We start from the raw sequence: 17,226 nt of genomic DNA, 5'->3' as shown, positions 1-17,226 counted from the left end.
TGACAGCCGCAGCCTTCGGGACTACACGCTGCTATCTTTTCAGGCTCATCGCAACACCTGTTTGTCCTTTTAGTAAGACGTCGGCTCAGACGCATGCGATCACACACTGCCTAATTCCTTTAGGCCAGGCCATGTAAATGAATGGTAGAGCTTACATCGGCGTATTTCCATGATCGTAAGGATACCAATTATCGAACGCCAAAGGACAATGGTTGTCGCAATCCCACCCAAATGGCTGGGTGCCAACACTTACACCGAGACTACCGTCTATACCATAACATTGATCGCCGCTTGGAGCGGAGCAGCCAGCGTATGCACACAGCTCTTTGACGTTCGCGCAGTTTGCCTTGCCTTCTGCTATGAACCTAAGGCCGGTTATACAATCTGCCATCGCAGCAAGTTGATACGCGAGATCCTTTGTACGCAGGCTGATCGTTCCTAAGATTTCTGTATCCAATTCAAAAAGACGTGAATGTGACTCGCGAGTGGGAAGGCTCAGGTTAGAAGAGTAAACGTTTGGTCGTGTCCAAGGTTACAGGAAGATGGACAGAAGGAAGTGGGAGTGTACTGCGCGAAACCTATCTGCCAGGTTCAGGCTTACATGAGATCAGCCTTGAGCAGTATCGAGTAAACCGCCCCATGCATATCGCTCTCAAATAAGGTCATAAGCAAAGCGGCAATGAAACCAACACAGAACTGCCGATTCAGAGCTTATCCAGCCTATGGCAATAGGAATGCATATCGACGCAGCCTTGTGCTGACATGAAAAGACTGCCCAAGGCTGAGGCTATGTGTCAGCATGCGAACGCCACAGACTTTGATCTATCCAACCATCCGCTGAGATTTTCAATGTATCCATTGGTGATATATTGTTGACTTCTCCTGTCGGCAAACCCTGGGACATGTCGACAGTGCATCTACATCCTCTACGCAAGACCCAACCCCAAAAGCGCCGCAACTCCCAGAACCACACCTACACCTACGCCTGCCTTGGAGCCCGCAGACGGCCCAGTACTAGAAGGCAAGGCCGTGTCTGTTCCACTCGTCGGGACATCAGTTGTAGGCATCGTGGTCGAGTCGGCCACCTCGGAGCTCGCTGGTGACGTAGAAGGCGCTAGTGACGAAAGCGGTGGCGATGACGGGGCGACGTCGACAGCAGTGCAGGTACAGTTGGGTCGACACACGACCACCATTCCAGGGTCGTCGCAACAACTGTTCGTCGTGTTAATGCGATTTCGAACTAGGGAGGCTGCGAATGCATGCTGCGAATAGATGCTGCTCAGGTGTCTTTTGATCTGACCCGGGTATGAATTTGAAAAACAGAGCTTACAAAGCAGTATTCCCCTGCGCAAGAGGATACTCAGGATCCCACGCCAAAGGACAATTGGTGTAGCAGTTGTAGGAGTAAGACGGGTAATTGGTTTGCAGACCGAGACGAGCGTCTAGACCGTAACATTGTGCCGAGTTAAAGGGATCGGAGCAGAGAGCGTATGCACAGGTTCCTTGGACGTTATCGCAATTCGATTGGCCTTCTTGTGCGAGGCTGAGATTGCTTGGGCAGTTCGCCATTGGAGGTAAGTCGGGTTGCTGTTACCTTGTTGTTGTTTGCACGAGACTGGTTGGTCCTAAGAAGTCTTACTTCCAAAGCAGAAGGACGGAGATGTGCTTTACGTGTGGGGAGGCGAGGAGTTGGAAGAGTAGCCAAAGGTATAGGGAGATGATAGAGGGATGTGAGAGTGAACAGCTCGAATACCATCTGACAGGCTTTAAATATTGTTCCAAGAGACTGCGTTTGTTTTCACGCGGCGCATAGTGGCGTACATGAGTTCAACCTTGAGAATTATAGTGTAGAGCGCCTTACGCATATTGCTCTGAAACAAGGACGTCGCAGAGCAGCGTGACGGTGAACTCGGCATGGAAATGCCGGATCGGAGCTCAGTCGGCCTATAGCAAGGGGATCGCCTACAGACATAGCCGTGTGTGTGTGGTTGGCCTGATACAATTGTTAATAGTTTACTGAAGGCCGACTTTAAATGTCAGCAGGCCAGTGCCACAGACCTTAATCTATCCGACCATCCCTGGAAAAATCTGATGTATTTGGGATATATTGCTGGAGTTCATCGAGAACGTCCTCAGCCCCCATGAGCTAATGGCGTATCTAGTCGGGTGGTACGGCGGTTGCCGTAGTCACCCCGCTCGAGAATGGGATATGATGACGGTGTTCGTTGTACAGTGTTGTTGGAACGCTCTTTACCGAGTATACTGCGTGATCAGTCTAGTCTCTGTTTGTACCCATTGTCAAAAGGACGGTGCCTAAGTGGCAGCTCTTTCAGATTGTTCTCAAATCACGATCCACCTCCCTATTCACTCCTACATTCTTTCACGCAGCAGTACACAATCAAGGCATAAGATGTAAATTGACTATAGACATGCAAGACAGCAACTCACAATGCATAAAACTCCATTTGCTCGTCTGACGACCATGCTGGGGGAACTGGGCTCTCGTTGGATATTCGTAGCGGTTGGCGGAGTTCGTTCCATGCAAAGGAGCTTATCCGTGAGTGCAGCACAGCACGACCGTCTGAATGCAAAGAAAGACAAGAAACAGATCTGATCCATCGCTCCGTGTTCGCCGTGACACACATCCTACAGTGAGACCGCTGTCGTTGATCGTAGTGCAACTCGTAGCCATTCTCCTCCGTCACCCAATGGCTGTGCAACCTCCCCCGTCCGCGCTATTATTAATGTACTGGTTCGTGGTATCTCGTGGGTGTGGTTTAGTTCTTTTGCGTGGCAACGACTGTGTGGGTTAGCCATGGGAAGCTTGTAGTTATCTACGAGGGACGGCTTACCAGAAGGAACGATAATGACGATGAGCAGGATGATGATGCCCACAATGAGGCACATGCGCATCTTCATGTCCTTCCACCACATCTGCTTGCGCACACGGTTGGCGCCCCTTCGGAAGCCCTGGGCGGACACGGCGAGGTTATCGGTCTTGTCCTGTAGCGAGTCTAGACGGGCTCCTCGCTCTGAGACCTTGTTGATGTTGTCCCGCATGATGCCAACGGTGCTGTCGATTTCCTGGGATACGAGTCAGCACGAGGTCACACATGTTTTAAGCTTCTTTGAGCCGCTCTTTGCGCATGCATACTCGTTCGCATGTACGCGCAAAGCCAGTGTGAGGGTGCAGCGAGGGTGCGAGGTAGTTTAGTCACTATCGCATCGCTGATGCAAGCTCTCTGCCGGCCACTGCGGCTCGACCATAGCTGCCTTGCGAAGATGCGACAAATGACGCAGCGCTCGACCCGCACGCAGAAGAAAAGTAACAACATACCGCTTGGAGCGCAGCTGTGCGGTGGTTGCCATTCTGGCCCTGGCCGCCCTGCTGGCCACCGGCGCCGCCGCTGGGGATGTAGGGATCGTACGGGGGCTCTTCGCGGCTCGACATGGTTGGAGATGGAGTGTGCTGGAGATTCCGGGTAGCGTGCGACTTGCGTAGGCTTCAAGAGGTGGTGGTGATGGATAGGTGTGGGTGGTGAGGTGGTGTCTGGAGGATGGAGATGGTGGTGTGGTTGCCCAGAGGAAGACCAAGAGTCCGCTCAGCCCGGATGGCGAACGAGCGCAATGTGTCAGCTCCGTTTGAGCAGTGAGGCTGATGTTTGCGTGAAACCTGGCGCAACAACACGGAATTTTAATCTGTGAATGCCAATATGTCTGCGCAGTGTGCACAGTCGAGTCAACAGCGAATTTGATGTTCCAACGGTTATGACGGTATTCTATTCAAGTTGATGCGATCGCTGCCGTGCCTGCTTCCGGCCCCCATCTGGATCTGGGCTGCCCAGCCTGCGCCACTGCACGTGATGAACACCAGCCTCGCCATTACGACACTCTGGCTATGAGGCAACAGGTGCTGCACGATCCGCCATCGGTCCGTCTACACGCTCGAAAACTTCACAGACAATTCTGCCTGTCCTCAACCTGTGGTCCATGGCCTCTGGAAGTAAAGACGGGTCCGTCGTCTCAGCCTCGCTGTTACGAGGCCAATCTTACTGCTTGCCAGACTTCCGTCCGCAGCTGCGGCGTGGCAACACGGCAATACGACCTGCGACGAGAACAAAGACGGACCGGATTTTGACAAGACAATTACACTAAACGTAGTGTGTAGTTGGCGCTTCGTCATCACTGTCGTCGCCGCCCAGCCAGACGCCCGCACCGCCGCGTCTCTGCGCAGCAAACAGAAGCGACAGGCGTCTTCGTCAACGAGACACATTATGCAGCAGAAGCATCGTGCATTGTCGTCAATAGAGTGTGCCTGCGTCGCTAGCCTATCAGGGCGAGAGGCATCCCCAGGCCTCACGCAGGCCAGGCGCCGTTTGTACCTGGCAAGTGGGTCTGATCGCCGCCAAGACGCGTGTCCAATGTCTTGAGTCTCGGTGTCTGCTACCCATTCGCCGCTCAGGAGTTCGCGCAACGCTTGCTCCACCGCCAGCTTCCTGTTTCCCGTTCCCTTCTCTTCGAACACACTCGCTGCACCGCTTCCTAATCGATAGACACCTCTAATCCCGTGTCGACCGCCGTGCCGTACGCGCCCCTGATCCCCGTCGCTCCTTTCATACCACCCGTCAATCAACCCGACACTCTCTACGATACCCCACGTCAGAGCCAAGCCGCCTGCTGGCCTGAAAGCTTGATCATTTCAACACTACTCCCTTCGCGACACTGCGCAGTGTGTCTCCAAGCCTGGCGCTGGACCCTGGCTGCAACTGCCGACTAGACCCGACCCAACATGAAGCTCACCTCTGCCCTCGGCGCCCTTGGCGCCTCGAACCTGTTGTTCGCAAGTGTGGGCGCGGTCGACCTAGATATTAGCTCCCCAGGTGCGATTTCCTCAAGCCCGACGCCAGCAAGCACACGTATTGACATGTACAGACTCCATCAAGCAGACCGCCAAGTCACTCTCCGCGAACTTGCGCAAGTACTACACCGGTGACAACCCAGGCGACACCCCAGGCAATCTCCCAGATCCATACTACTGGTGGGAATGTGGTGCCATGTTCAATGCCTTCGTTGACTACTGGTACTACACGGGTGATGATCAGTACAACAAAATCACCACCCAGGCTCTAGAAGCCCAGATCGGAGTGAACGCCAACTACATGCCTGATAACCAGACCAAGACACTCGGAAACGATGACCAAGCTTTCTGGGGCATGGCCGCCATGACGGCTGCAGAGAACAAGTTCCCTGATCTTCCCGATGGCAAGCCTTCCTGGCTGTCTCTTGCACAGGCCGTCTTCAACACCCAATACAAGCGCTGGGACATGTCGACTTGCGGTGGTGGTTTGAGGTGGCAGATCTTCAGCTTCAACCAAGGTTACAACTACAAGAATACCATTTCGAACGGTTGTTTCTTCAACATCGCCTCGCGGCTTTACAAATACCTCGGTAACCAGACCTACGCTGACTGGGCTGAGAAGGCTTGGGAGTGGGAACTTTCGGTAGGACTCATGAGCCCGGACTACCACTACTACGACGGAACCGACGACACGCAGAACTGCTCAACCATCAACCATATTCAATGGACGTACAATGCTGGCATTCACATGGCCGGTGCTGCTGCCATGTGGAACGTGTCACAGGACGAAAAGTGGAAGACGCGTGTCCAGGGTGTCATTGACGGAATTGACGTTTTCTTCAAGGACAAGGTCATGTCTGAAGTCGCCTGCGAGAACAACGGCAAGTGTGACGTAGATCAGCGTTCCTTCAAGGCCTATCTTGCACGTTCCATGGCATACACAGCCAGTGTCGCACCCTGGTCCCGCGAACAGATTGACCCTTACCTCCAGGCATCCGCTCAGGCCGCGGCGAAACAGTGCAACGGAGGTGATCAACAGACTTCCTGTGGACTCAAGTGGACTACAAACGGAGTCAACGACGGCAGCTTCGGTGTCGGTGAGCAGATGGCAGCCATGGAAGTCGTACAGGCACTGCTCTACCCGTCTACCAGCGGTCCTGCGACTGCTGAGAAGGGCGGTATCTCCAAGAGCAACCCCGACGCTGGCAACGACGATAAGAGTGACGATCCTATCAAGTTTGATGTCGTGACCACTGGCGACAAGGCCGGTGCTAGCATCCTGACCATCCTCGTGTTGGTTTCCATTGTCGTCGGCGCCTGGTGGATGGTGTCATAGATGTTATACCCGTCTTCATTTTGTATATCAGAGCGCACTTGGCACTATACTAGATCTTTCTGTTGTTCTTCATCGTCATTTTCCTTTGGGCGCGATCAGGTTGCGGGCGCGTGTCGTACTATAGCCAATATTGACGTAATTTACATCAAAACTGAAAAGCACGTGTACTTTGACCCTTGAACCCGAATAGCATTCTGATAGTCTGTACTTCCTTAGGCAATCCAAGGTTCACGCTCTTCTTTCACGTTCTTCTTGGTGAGAGAACCTTGGAACCAGCCACGGCTCGGCTAATACCACGCTAGTGGCCCGTGCGTACGAAAGCTGCGCCCGACTCCTCTTTCCTTCTTCGCCGCGACAAAGATCTCTGCACACGACACACACCACCCGCGCACTCGACTCAACGGCGCCCTACTCGCTTTCTTGTCGCTCATCAACCTTGCTGTCCCAATTCATCCTTGAAACTAACCACCTGGTCGCGCGCATTTCCGATGGCCGCTCCCCCCGATCTCAACGCCATCCTGGCGGCGCTCGGTATGTCGCTCACATTCTCACCACGCTCGCGACGCCTGTACTGACTAATCTTGCAGCTGCTGGACGTCCCTCGACGACCCCATCGCAGACGCCCCAGCAGCCTCCCCAGGCGCAACATCCCCCTCCCCAAGGCCTTCCCCCAGGCTTCCCAGGCGCAATGCCCACTGCCACCCCGCCCGCCATGCCCGGATACAACTTCCCTCCTCCCACACACTCTGGCAGTCTTGATCTCAGCGCTATCAAGCCCGTAAGCTCCGGCTCAGTCAGCATCCAGGATGCGCTGGCTAAGGCGCGCGGCTTTGCGGCTCAGAAGGGCCTTGCACACGAAGCGCGTCCAGGTATACCTGAGTCTTGGTCTGGTTATGGTGTCCCAGCGCAAACTTACACAGCTCCAGCTTATCAAGAAGACCCGCGACTAAGCGGACGCCAGCCCTACCGACGTTCTCGGTCGCGCTCGCGGTCCCCAGCGCGCCGAGAACCCGTGCGTGAAAGCTACAACCCATACCGCGATGAGCGTCGTGATGAGCGCCGAGGTGGCTATGGACGTGAACGTGATCGCTCTCCTCCTAGGCGTGACACCTTCTCTCCTTCGCAGCAGTACGGGCAGGCACGTTCGCCCCCTGCTAATGACAACTCTGAGGTGATTCTCATTGACTCTTCGTTGGTTGGCCTTGTCATTGGACGTCAAGGTGAGAGTCTCCGCCGCATTGAACAAGAATCTCAAACCCGCATTCAATTCATCAACGGCCCCGAGGCTGGACCTCAGCGCGAGTGTCGTATAACCGGTAGCCCGGGTGCTCGTATCAGTGCTAAGCGCGAGATCAACCGCATCATCGAAGAAAATGGCGGCAATCCTGCTCGTGAGACTGGCCGCAATGCCCGACCCGCCGCTAAAATGGTTGGCCAGCAACAGCCCGCTCTTCGTGAGGGTGAACAGTCGTCGCAAATTATGGTGCCTGATCGTACTGTTGGTCTCATCATCGGCCGTGGCGGTGAGACTATCCGTGATCTGCAAGAGCGCAGTGGCTGCCACGTCAACATTGTCGGTGAAAACAAGAGCGTGAATGGTCTGCGACCTGTGAACCTCATCGGAAGTCCCACTGCTGCCGCACATGCCAAGGAGCTCATCATGGAGATTGTCGACAGTGACACTAAGCAAATGGAAGGTGGCGGTGCCGCCGCGCCGCCGCAGCAAGCATTCACCAGGCGTGATAACTTTGATCCCTACGGTGGAGCTGCTGCTGGAGGCGCTGGAGCTGGCAAGATCAATGATAGCATTCATGTTCCCTCTGATGCTGTTGGCATGATTATTGGCAAAGGTAACATCGCTTTGCACATGTTGTGGTTGTCTTATTAACGATTTATAGGTGGTGAAACTATCAAGTCCATGCAATCAGAGACTGGTTGCAAGATCAACGTATCGCAAGCTTCTGGCGCAGACATTGAGCGCGAGATTGGTCTTGTCGGAACCCGTCAAGCCATTGACGATGCTAAGCGAGCTATCTGGGAAAAGGTCGACCAAGTGGTAAGTTTGTTTGCTGTATGACGTACCACACGGATGCTAATATCATGTAGCGAGAGAAGAACAACTCACGACGACGTGACAACGGAAACAACGACAATGGATACTCACACCAGCAGACACCTTCATATGGACAGCCCGCCGCGGCCGCGCAACCTCCTCAAACAGCTGCACCCGATGCAGGTGGTGCTGCTTCTGCTGACCCATACGCTGTCTACGGCGGCTACCAAAACTACCTTGCAATGTGGTATGCGTCCATCGCCCAGCAACAACAGGGCGGTCAAGGAGCCCAAGGCCCTCCCGGCGCATAAGCGTCGCTTAGTTGCCGTGACCGATGCACATTTTGCTGAACCTTCGCCGAATGCTGCCCTGTTTGCATGACCCCGAATGCTTGGAACTTTGCTGCTGCGCCTGGCATGATATCCACCCGATGACCCTGGACTATCTTCGAAATCTTCTTCTTGACTTGCGCGTAGCCGGCCTCGCCTTGTTGCTTGCATTACTATGCGCTGAGTGCTCGTCCGTCGAGAAAGCTTCTGGAGCTTGGGCTGTTCAACGACAATGGCCACGACTCACTCTTGTCATCGCTGTTCGCCTGCATTGTGTGAGCTGATCCTCGCTTCGACTATGCTCTTTTCAAGGATGATCTTCCTGCAAACCCCTCACGTCCGCGCAACAAAGTCGACAAATGATTGTTCACTTTACGCTTGCTATCTCTTGATCGATAAGCCATAATTCGGTCTGTTCGAGCTATCAGGCCAGATTTGCCCCGTCTTTGTCTGCATGTCTATCATGGTCTTACAATCGGCATAGACCTTGTCATCGATCGACATTGTCTGCGAGGACTCAATACCACCAAAAAAGCGTCACTTTGTTCTTCATGCATATATTTTCGCGCACATACAAATCTGGACCTCCACCTGCCTTGGTTGGCAACTGAAGTTTGGGTTTTAATAGTCGCGTTAATGAACGTTGCACTTTGAGATCATCGTTTGTATAGTAGTTTATTTCGGATCATGGCTTTTAGATGCTGTGGCTCAATCTCAAAATTAATTCCGTCACATATGTTCCTGGCGCCCGTGATACTTTGGATGTTGTGCATGAGTGAGACTTACACCGGTGCAGTGCAGTCAGGCGCGTAATGGATGTGGGTGGACGCTGAAAAGGCAGGTAGAAGAGCTGAAAGCATGACGAGGCTGGGCTGCTAGCTGGACCGCAAACCGCGTGAGCGCTTCTGACCTGAACAGTGACGAACTGATGATGTGGCGATGCAACGGCACACGATCCGAGCATGGAGTGTCGTCATTGGATATTGTTCACCATGACTCTTCGCAAAGACGCGGCTACAGTGAACATGACCGAACACGACTAGCAACGGAGTTGAATATTCACAAGACACGGCTTTCCGGGCGTAACGCTGACCCTACACAGCTCATTCGCTGCTTACGACAGTCGATTTTCGACCCAAAATTTGCATGTCAAGCTAAGGACTTGAGTGAGCCATCGAAAATCGCGTACGCGCGACTTTTGTAAGTAGCAGGATAATTTCCAGTAAGCAGGCTACTTGGCATAACCCGGAAACCAAGTTGCCCTTCCGTGCAAAAGCTGCAACAGGAAACGAGCAGCCTTTAAAAAAGTGTCTTCACGGCAACTCAATCTACAGACCATCACACACCATAACCTACCAGACGACTAGAAACAGTAAATCAGCAAAACGATGTCTGAATCTTAGAGCCGTGCGTAAGCAACCGCTATAACCCAATCCTCTTTTCACACGTCATCTAGGCACTTAGATATCCCACCTGGGCAAGTCGGCGAACTGCCTACCACCACACCATCTCCTAGATAGACGGCACACGGTGGACTACGGGCGAGTATCGCAACCTTAGCCAACAGTCATCGAGGCAAAACCCCGCGAGCCTATTCTATGAACCGCCCCGTCGTCTAACGCATGAGTTAATTTCCCAGCCACTCACACATCCGACTACTCGTAGACTCACATTCACATTGCACATCCAACCAGTCACAAACCATGCATTTGAGGCCCTTTTAACCAGAGTTTGAAGCCAACGCCAAAGCATGAGTGCCCCTCGGGATTGGCGCTACTAAGCGGAATTTGCTGCTTTCATTGATCTGCTGTGGCGTTGGGCACGATGCGCGTCATCATCTTCCCGTCCGGGTAGTGTGATTGCTCGAGTGGGGTTGGGCCTCACCGTCGCGTCTAGGGGGTCTGGGGAAGTTATCGTTGCATGCTGGGTGAATGGGTGAGTTGGGGGATGTGAACAGGAACCTCAAGTAAAACAGGGGCACAACGTTTTGGGCGGCCAGTGAAGGGAGGCGGGTTCGCGTGGATCTGGAGTCTGTTTGTGATTATCGTGGCGTTGGGTTCATTGGCACAACAACGGTCGTTAGTTACCTCGCTAGTAACTTCGTTGACACCGAGAAAGTGCGTCTTGTCTGGGAAGACGGAATGGTGAAGGAAAGATGATGGTTTCGCCCTTACAGAGTAGACTAACACACAAAATGTCGCAATACCTATGTAATTTGCGAGATTGCTTAGAACATTCGTTTTTAGTGACCTACCATTACTCCGGTGACGACAAGAGTCTCACGAGCTATATTGCGGGACATGATGTCTGTAAGAACGAATGATGACGCATCACTGTCCCGTGACGAAGTTGAAACAGATGGATGCTTCACAAGCAAACGGCACGATAAGCGAAGAAGTACTGAAAATGCATTTGAAATCACGCGAGGCTTTAAGCAAGAAGCACACGCGAAGTATCATACAGAAACGGGGGGAATCGACACAGGCCTGAGCAAAAGCGCGATACACTCAAGCTCGCTCACTGCTCACAATGGTAGGACCATCATCGTCTCTACGTCGAGAGTTGCGATCAGGACCCTGGCCACGACCGCCTCCTCCTCTCCCCCGCCAAGGCATGCCTCCGCCTCCGCCTCCACCACCTCGTTTCGACCTCCCGTCTTGTCCACCGCCACCACGTCCGCGGCCAACCTGGAATTGTATCCTAGTGAGCGGCTGTTCGACCCAGTCAACGCCCTTCAGACCCAAGTTCTGCTTCTCCCAATCACTGAGCTTCCAGGCTTGGTAGAGACCCATCAATCGTTGTTGGTCTATTTCTTCCTTTCCGGGACCGACCGTTCGAGTCAACTTGATACCTCGTAGTTCCGGTACCCATGCTTTGATGTATTCGCCGTGCTTGTCGTAGTCGAGTGCTTGTTTGACGGGGTTGAAGACGCGGCCTTGCCGTGGGTCGTTGCCGACACCGGCGACGTATTGCCAATTGCCCCAGTTACTAGCGGGGTCGTAGTCGACCAGGAAGCATTCGTACCACTCGGCTCCGACTCTCCAATCTATGTTCAGGTGTGACGACAGGAAAGAGGCGACGTTTTGCCGCGCGCGGTTCGACGTGTACCCGGTGACGAAGAGTTCGCGGTTTGACGCGTCGATGAGACCGACTCCAGTGCGTCCAGAACGGAACCGTTGGAAAGATTCAAGCGTCTTGGCTGGATCGTCCCCAGCACCACCAGACTTGTCTAGTCGTTTCCACTTCTTTGTTTGCGACTCTCCCTTGTTGCCTTTGGTACCGCGATCTTGAATGCCGTATAGACTGAACATCTTATATCCAAACTTTCTCATGCAAAGTCGCATGTAGTCTCTCCATAACAGCTCGAAACGTACAGCTGCTGTTCCGGCATTCTCACCCTTTCCGTAGCCAGCTATCTTTTCGCCAGGGCCTCGCCCTTCCTCAAAATCTAGCATCGCCCAATGGACCTGCCTGGCGGTGATGTGACCTTGAGCAAGGTAGGCTGAAAGCTTCGTGCTGAAATCGAGACCAAGCATGCCGTTTCTTGTCTCCTTGTACGAGCTCATAGCCCCAGAGCTGATGAGATGGTTTATGCGATTCAGACCAGCAGTTTCTCCCCCCGAGAAAGGATGCGCTGACTGAGCATCGGTGGGCCACTGTGGTGGCCAGGTCAGGGTATATGTTTTGTCGTGCTCAAGTGGAGACATCAACACTCTCTTCAGCTTTTCCAAAGACGAAGGTATGGTAAATGGTTGTTTTTGGGGTGGTATGCTCGGCGGTAGCGGTGGAAGTTGAGAGGGCGTGGGTAGAGTTTGGCGAGGTCGGTCGCGCAGTGGTTCGAGTCCTTTCCGGAATGAGGTATATACATTTGGTAGGTCGGAGATCTTGTCGTAGGGTAAATCGCGACTGTTGCGCGTTAGCATCCTCTCCCAGACGCAGAGGCAAACGTTTGAGGCAAAACTTACTCGTCGATGTAGTACTTCTCGTCGGCCCAGGCCTTGAAATCTACTCCATGCTCTTCTGCGAGTTTCTTTACGCTGTCCACCTCCTTCTTCTCTTCTGTGTTGTCGTCGGCGGTCATCCAGATGCCACTGATCTTGCCCTCGTGCTCGCCTTTGGCATACCAGTCGAGTATATCGGAAACCACCTCAGGCGTTCTGCCCACGCGCATCTCCAATCCAGAGCCGCAGTTTAGCCCCGCGATCTTTTCCTTGAGATCCCACACGCCATCCGCTATGAATTGCACGCGATGGGGTCCTGTCCGCCATACTTTGGCCACCTCACTGCGCGCCTCAGGATACGGGCTTTTGTCGGTTGGGGAGGAGAGGAAGCCGGACACTTCGATTTGGTTGGCGGGAAAAACGTATACGGGTAAGAGGTGCGTAAAGTTTGCGCCGCCGTGTTCCGAGGTCAACGAGTCATCGCGGTGCCGTCTGTCACCATTTGGAGAGTTTCTCGCGGAAGTTGGGCGCGCGGCGTGGAGGGAGGCGGCATGGAAGGCAGGATTGTCTGAAAGGCGGACGTCGCGACTGAGTACATAGAGCAAGATGCGAGGAATGCGGCTGGACATAATCGGAGGCTCGTCGTCGGCAGCACTAAAATTGCGAGTGCAACAATCGGAACAAACAAATAAATCGCAGGTGTTGCACGGCGGCCAGGAGCAACTACGTCGTAACATCAAGGTCACGATTCATAGAAGACCTGGTAGTGGAGAGTCGGGAGCATTGCGGTGCCGCAGGCGAAAGAGAAGCTTCAGGGCCTGTGGGACGTCATGACCCTATGAAGGCGACAATGGGGCTCTCACCGAAATTTCTAGGGCACGAGGCCGCTGGACACTAAAAGGTGCCCTAAATGTCATCTGTCAGCCATATCAGGTATTCTCCACCGGAAGGGGTACAGATGGTCGAAACTGAGGAGATCCGGTTCAAGATTGGTGATGCTTGCTGCAGCATCGCCAACCAGGATTATGACGTGAGGGACGGCCTAGCGCGCCGCCACAATTCGCTATGGCCGCTGCAGGGACGCAAAACGAGCGACTTGGGGACGGGCCGAGCGTTCGTAGGGAGCGTAAAGCTGGCGATGGTCGTGCTGTCATGGAAGTACGGAGCGATCGCGAGACGTGCATTGCATGCGCCATGCCGCGACTGGCTAGCGACCACCTGAGTTCTAGACGGTTCGGCGCCCAAAGCAGCCGCGCAGGGACCGCTAATCGTTCATCTTAGCAGCGTTGATCGTGCAGCTTGATCTCGATATTCGTCGATTCGGAGCGGAAATCGTGTGCCAGGTACCGCAAGGGGCACGTGGCTGCGACCCGGCTCGAGGTATGACATGACACCTGGCATGCTCCGCTCCCAGCCTGTCCGATGTCTCGCCGACTCGCAGACCATGGCCAAAGACTGTTTAATGCAGTGCCACCTCGCTTGCCCTCTACACTGTATTATGCACCCCGTCACCAAGTGCTGGTAGTGATGAGCCTGCAGCATGTGTATGCCGCCGTTGCATTCGTGGTCCAATAGCTGCGAGTTTCGGATAGAGTGGTCGACTGCGCAGGGTATCACAGACGTGTGCGTCGATGGAAAGGGACAGTCTTGCTGGTGATCGTGGTTGAGCCATGTGTTGGGCATGGGCCGCGCCATCTCGTAGGAGAACGGCGATAGCTGGGTGAGCCGTAGGAACCTTGGAATGCACAAGCGCGCCAAGTCTCTAGAGAACCAGTCTTCCAAAGCCAACATGATTTGCCATGAAACGCCCAGGTAAACCATCTTAATGAAGATACATGGTTAAAGCTACGAGAACGGAGAGTTCAACGGTTCACAACTTCACTCCTTCACCCCATGGCTCCAGATTAGGCCTAGCGCGACTGCGACCCACTCCTTCTTTACCGTATCCTAGAACTGTAAACTGCAGGCAACCGGGCCCCGCACATGCTGTATCTCCACCATCCTGCCTATTAATCTAAACAAGGTCTTACACCACACTGGAATTCAAACCTACACCAAGGCAATCGACGCATGCCTAGTAAAAATGCCTCACACAAGGCACAAGGTGAAGCGTTCATCATTGCGGGCACCAATAGTTGCGACAGCCGTAGCAGTGCCACATAGTGATTGACGACGGGGAAGCATCGTTCCCCCACGTACGCAAGAGGAACTGCGCCACTGCGGGAACAATAGGCATCAGAAAGTTCAAGTCCAAGTTGAACCAACACAAACACTGCTCGTATGACTCGCAGTAGCGATAGACTTACACAGAACATGCGCAGATAGCACTTGTTCAATAACTTGAGGAAGAGGCTGATCACTTGGGTCAGCCACAGTCTATCTTGCAAACAATGTTCAGTAAAATATGTTCAAACAAGATATCTCTGTTTACGGCATATGGCTATAAGCCTACGTCAACGCTGTTGAGAGGCAGAACGTTCAAACCAACAGCATGTTTCCGGTTGATCTAGTTAGAGAAGACAATATTCCAGCAAACGACATCAGAGTGACGAGAAAATGCTCATTACATCAAATATGGCTAATTATGTCTGACAGTCTCATCAATACATATTCATTACTCCACCACACACTCGACTGATCCCCTCCAACAGCCACAAACGCCTCACAAGCCTCCCTCCCACCATGGCCTGATCATCGCCCCATCTCTCCCCCACGCCACCCGCCCAGCCCGCGTCCGCCACATCTCCGATCGCGAGATCCAACTAACAAACAGTCCGATACACGCCGTCCGAGCTCGGCCTCTGCGCCTTGTGCTTATGCTCCTTCCTCAATCCCTTATTAGCATGCGTCTTCTCGATACTCGGGCTGGCGCCAGGCTGGAATGCTGCAAGATCGACCGCATCCGTCTTCATCAGCATCTCGGTAACGCCACAGATATCCGTAACGAGTCTGTCGATCATGTCAAGTGACAGACTCTCTCTGACGACTACTCGCAGGATCTCGGTCTTGTCTTCGCTGGGCGGGAGCGGGTAGTTGGGGATGATGTATTGCTTGGCGCGGAGCAAGTTGCTGACTGCTTCCTGCTTTACGTGGGGGAAGTCTTTGTGGAACTCGTCGGTGAGCGTGAAGGCTACGACGGGGAGACCGGCGTTGTAGTCTGCACTTGTGTCGCCTTCGTCGAATTGCTTCTTGCCCGCCTCGTACTTGAAGTCGCCCTTCTTGCGGTGGATGTCGCTGACGCAACGGTACCAGCCCGTGTGCTCGAGCGCCCGGCTCAGCAGCCGTGCGTTGGCCAACATGTTTTCCATAATGGCGCGGTAGCCAGAGAATCCCAGATGGATCAAGTTGTAGTACTGCGCGATGATCTGGGCTCCTGGACGGGAGAAGTTCAGAGTGTATGACTCTTCCGTTCCGCCCAAGTAGTGGAGCTCAAAGATCAGGTGCTTGGGAAGGTAACTCTCGTCTCGCCAGATAATCCAGCCGACGCCAGCATAGACGAGACCGAACTTGTGTCCACTGGTGTTGATGGATTTGACTCGCGGCAGCTCGAAATTCCACTTCTTGCCAGCCTTTGCGTGGGTGAAGGGGGCAATAAAGCCACCAGATGCTGCATCCACATGGATGGGAATGTCGTTACCAGTCTCCTTCTCGAAAGCGTCCAGGATATCGGAGATCTCTTCGACAGGCTCGTAATGTCCGGTATATGTGGAACCAAGAATGACGAACACACCGATAGTGTTCTCGTCAATGTTCTCTTTCACCAGCTTTGGATCCAAACGGTAAGACGATTCCTCGCTTACGGGCAGGATCCGTGACTCAACCTCGAAGTACCTTGCAAACTTCTCTAGCGCGACTTGTGCGTTTGCGCCCATGATGATGTTGGGGTTCGAGGTATCCTTGCCCTCTGCCCTTCTCTTCTCTTGCCAGCGACGCTTCATTGCGAGTCCACCTAGATGAATAGCCTCACTCGAACCAGTAGTCGCTGATCCGATGGCCTTCTCGCCCTTCTGTGCTCCCCACATGTTAGCAATGATGGAAACACACCGTGCGTGCATATCCATCATTGCGGGGTACTCGTCAGCGTCTGACATGTTCTTCGACAAGTTTTCGATCATGAGCTGCTCGGCTTCCTTCTCCATGTAGGTTCCGACGAAAGACGCCAAGTTCAAACTTGGGCGTCCATCCAGATCGAGCTCATCCTTGAGCAACTGGTGAACAACATCCGCTGGAGCACCATCGTGGGGAATCTTGAATTTCGACAGCTCTGTACCAGCGGCATAGCGACTCGAATATGGTGTGATGTGCGATGTCGCCCGACTCGAAGCTTTGTGGCCTCCAGCCTTGTGCATGGGGTGGTCCTTCAGAGTCTCGAGGAGCTCATCGGTGTCAACGTGTCTAGCGAGTCCGGCCATGGTGATGAATGTTCGAAGAAGGTGATTATGTTAGTACAGATTGGAATTGGTGCAAGTTTTGCATGTATCAGGCAGAGAATTCCAGTCTTATACGAGTGTTTGCTGGTACACGTAGACAGCGTACATGCGCATGACGACACATTACGTCCGTTGTCGCTCGCAGACACACCGGCACTGCAGCAAAAACTCGAACATGCAGCCCAGGCAGAACCCAGTCTGAAAAGCTTGACATTTGCTTGGTAAAAAGCTTGTTTCTGGCAGTGAAAAGGCCCCGTTGAAGGCATGGTAGCCAATGAA

At 53.5% G+C, this 17,226-nt stretch overlaps 4 protein-coding genes across 4 annotated transcripts; 1 reads left to right on the top strand and 3 right to left on the bottom strand.

The window, feature by feature from the left end:
• Positions 1-2,777: 2,777 nt before the first annotated feature.
• SYB1 (SNAP receptor, synaptobrevin) lies at positions 2,778-3,451 on the bottom strand (the record flags this gene model as incomplete). Its single annotated transcript, XM_049384183.1, has 3 exons — positions 2,778-2,800; positions 2,853-3,084; positions 3,338-3,451. The coding sequence occupies 3 exons, from the start codon at positions 3,449-3,451 to the stop codon at positions 2,778-2,780; spliced, it is 369 nt and encodes a 122-aa protein (XP_049247539.1).
• Positions 3,452-6,682: 3,231 nt separating this feature from the next.
• On the top strand, positions 6,683-8,558 carry J4E84_001550 (uncharacterized protein; the record flags this gene model as incomplete). The annotated part of the gene is made up of 4 exons (XM_049384182.1): positions 6,683-6,725; positions 6,782-8,044; positions 8,093-8,250; positions 8,301-8,558. 4 exons carry the CDS (start codon positions 6,683-6,685, stop codon positions 8,556-8,558), a joined length of 1,722 nt encoding a protein of 573 aa, XP_049247538.1.
• A 2,525-nt stretch (positions 8,559-11,083) lies between these two features.
• Positions 11,084-13,146, bottom strand: J4E84_001549 (uncharacterized protein; the record flags this gene model as incomplete). The annotated part of the gene is made up of 2 exons (XM_049384181.1): positions 11,084-12,482; positions 12,542-13,146. 2 exons carry the CDS (start codon positions 13,144-13,146, stop codon positions 11,084-11,086), a joined length of 2,004 nt encoding a protein of 667 aa, XP_049247537.1.
• Positions 13,147-15,279: 2,133 nt separating this feature from the next.
• On the bottom strand, positions 15,280-16,929 carry J4E84_001548 (uncharacterized protein; the record flags this gene model as incomplete). The annotated part of the gene is made up of 1 exon (XM_049384180.1): positions 15,280-16,929. The coding sequence occupies one exon, from the start codon at positions 16,927-16,929 to the stop codon at positions 15,280-15,282; it is 1,650 nt and encodes a 549-aa protein (XP_049247536.1).
• Positions 16,930-17,226: the final 297 nt, after the last annotated feature.

The sequence above is a fragment of the Alternaria hordeiaustralica genome (genome assembly GCF_023758085.1).
Source record: "Alternaria hordeiaustralica strain BMP 2776 chromosome Unknown scaffold_2, whole genome shotgun sequence".
NCBI lineage: Eukaryota > Fungi > Ascomycota > Dothideomycetes > Pleosporales > Pleosporaceae > Alternaria > Alternaria hordeiaustralica.
This window is presented reverse-complemented; position numbering and strand designations above follow the sequence as displayed.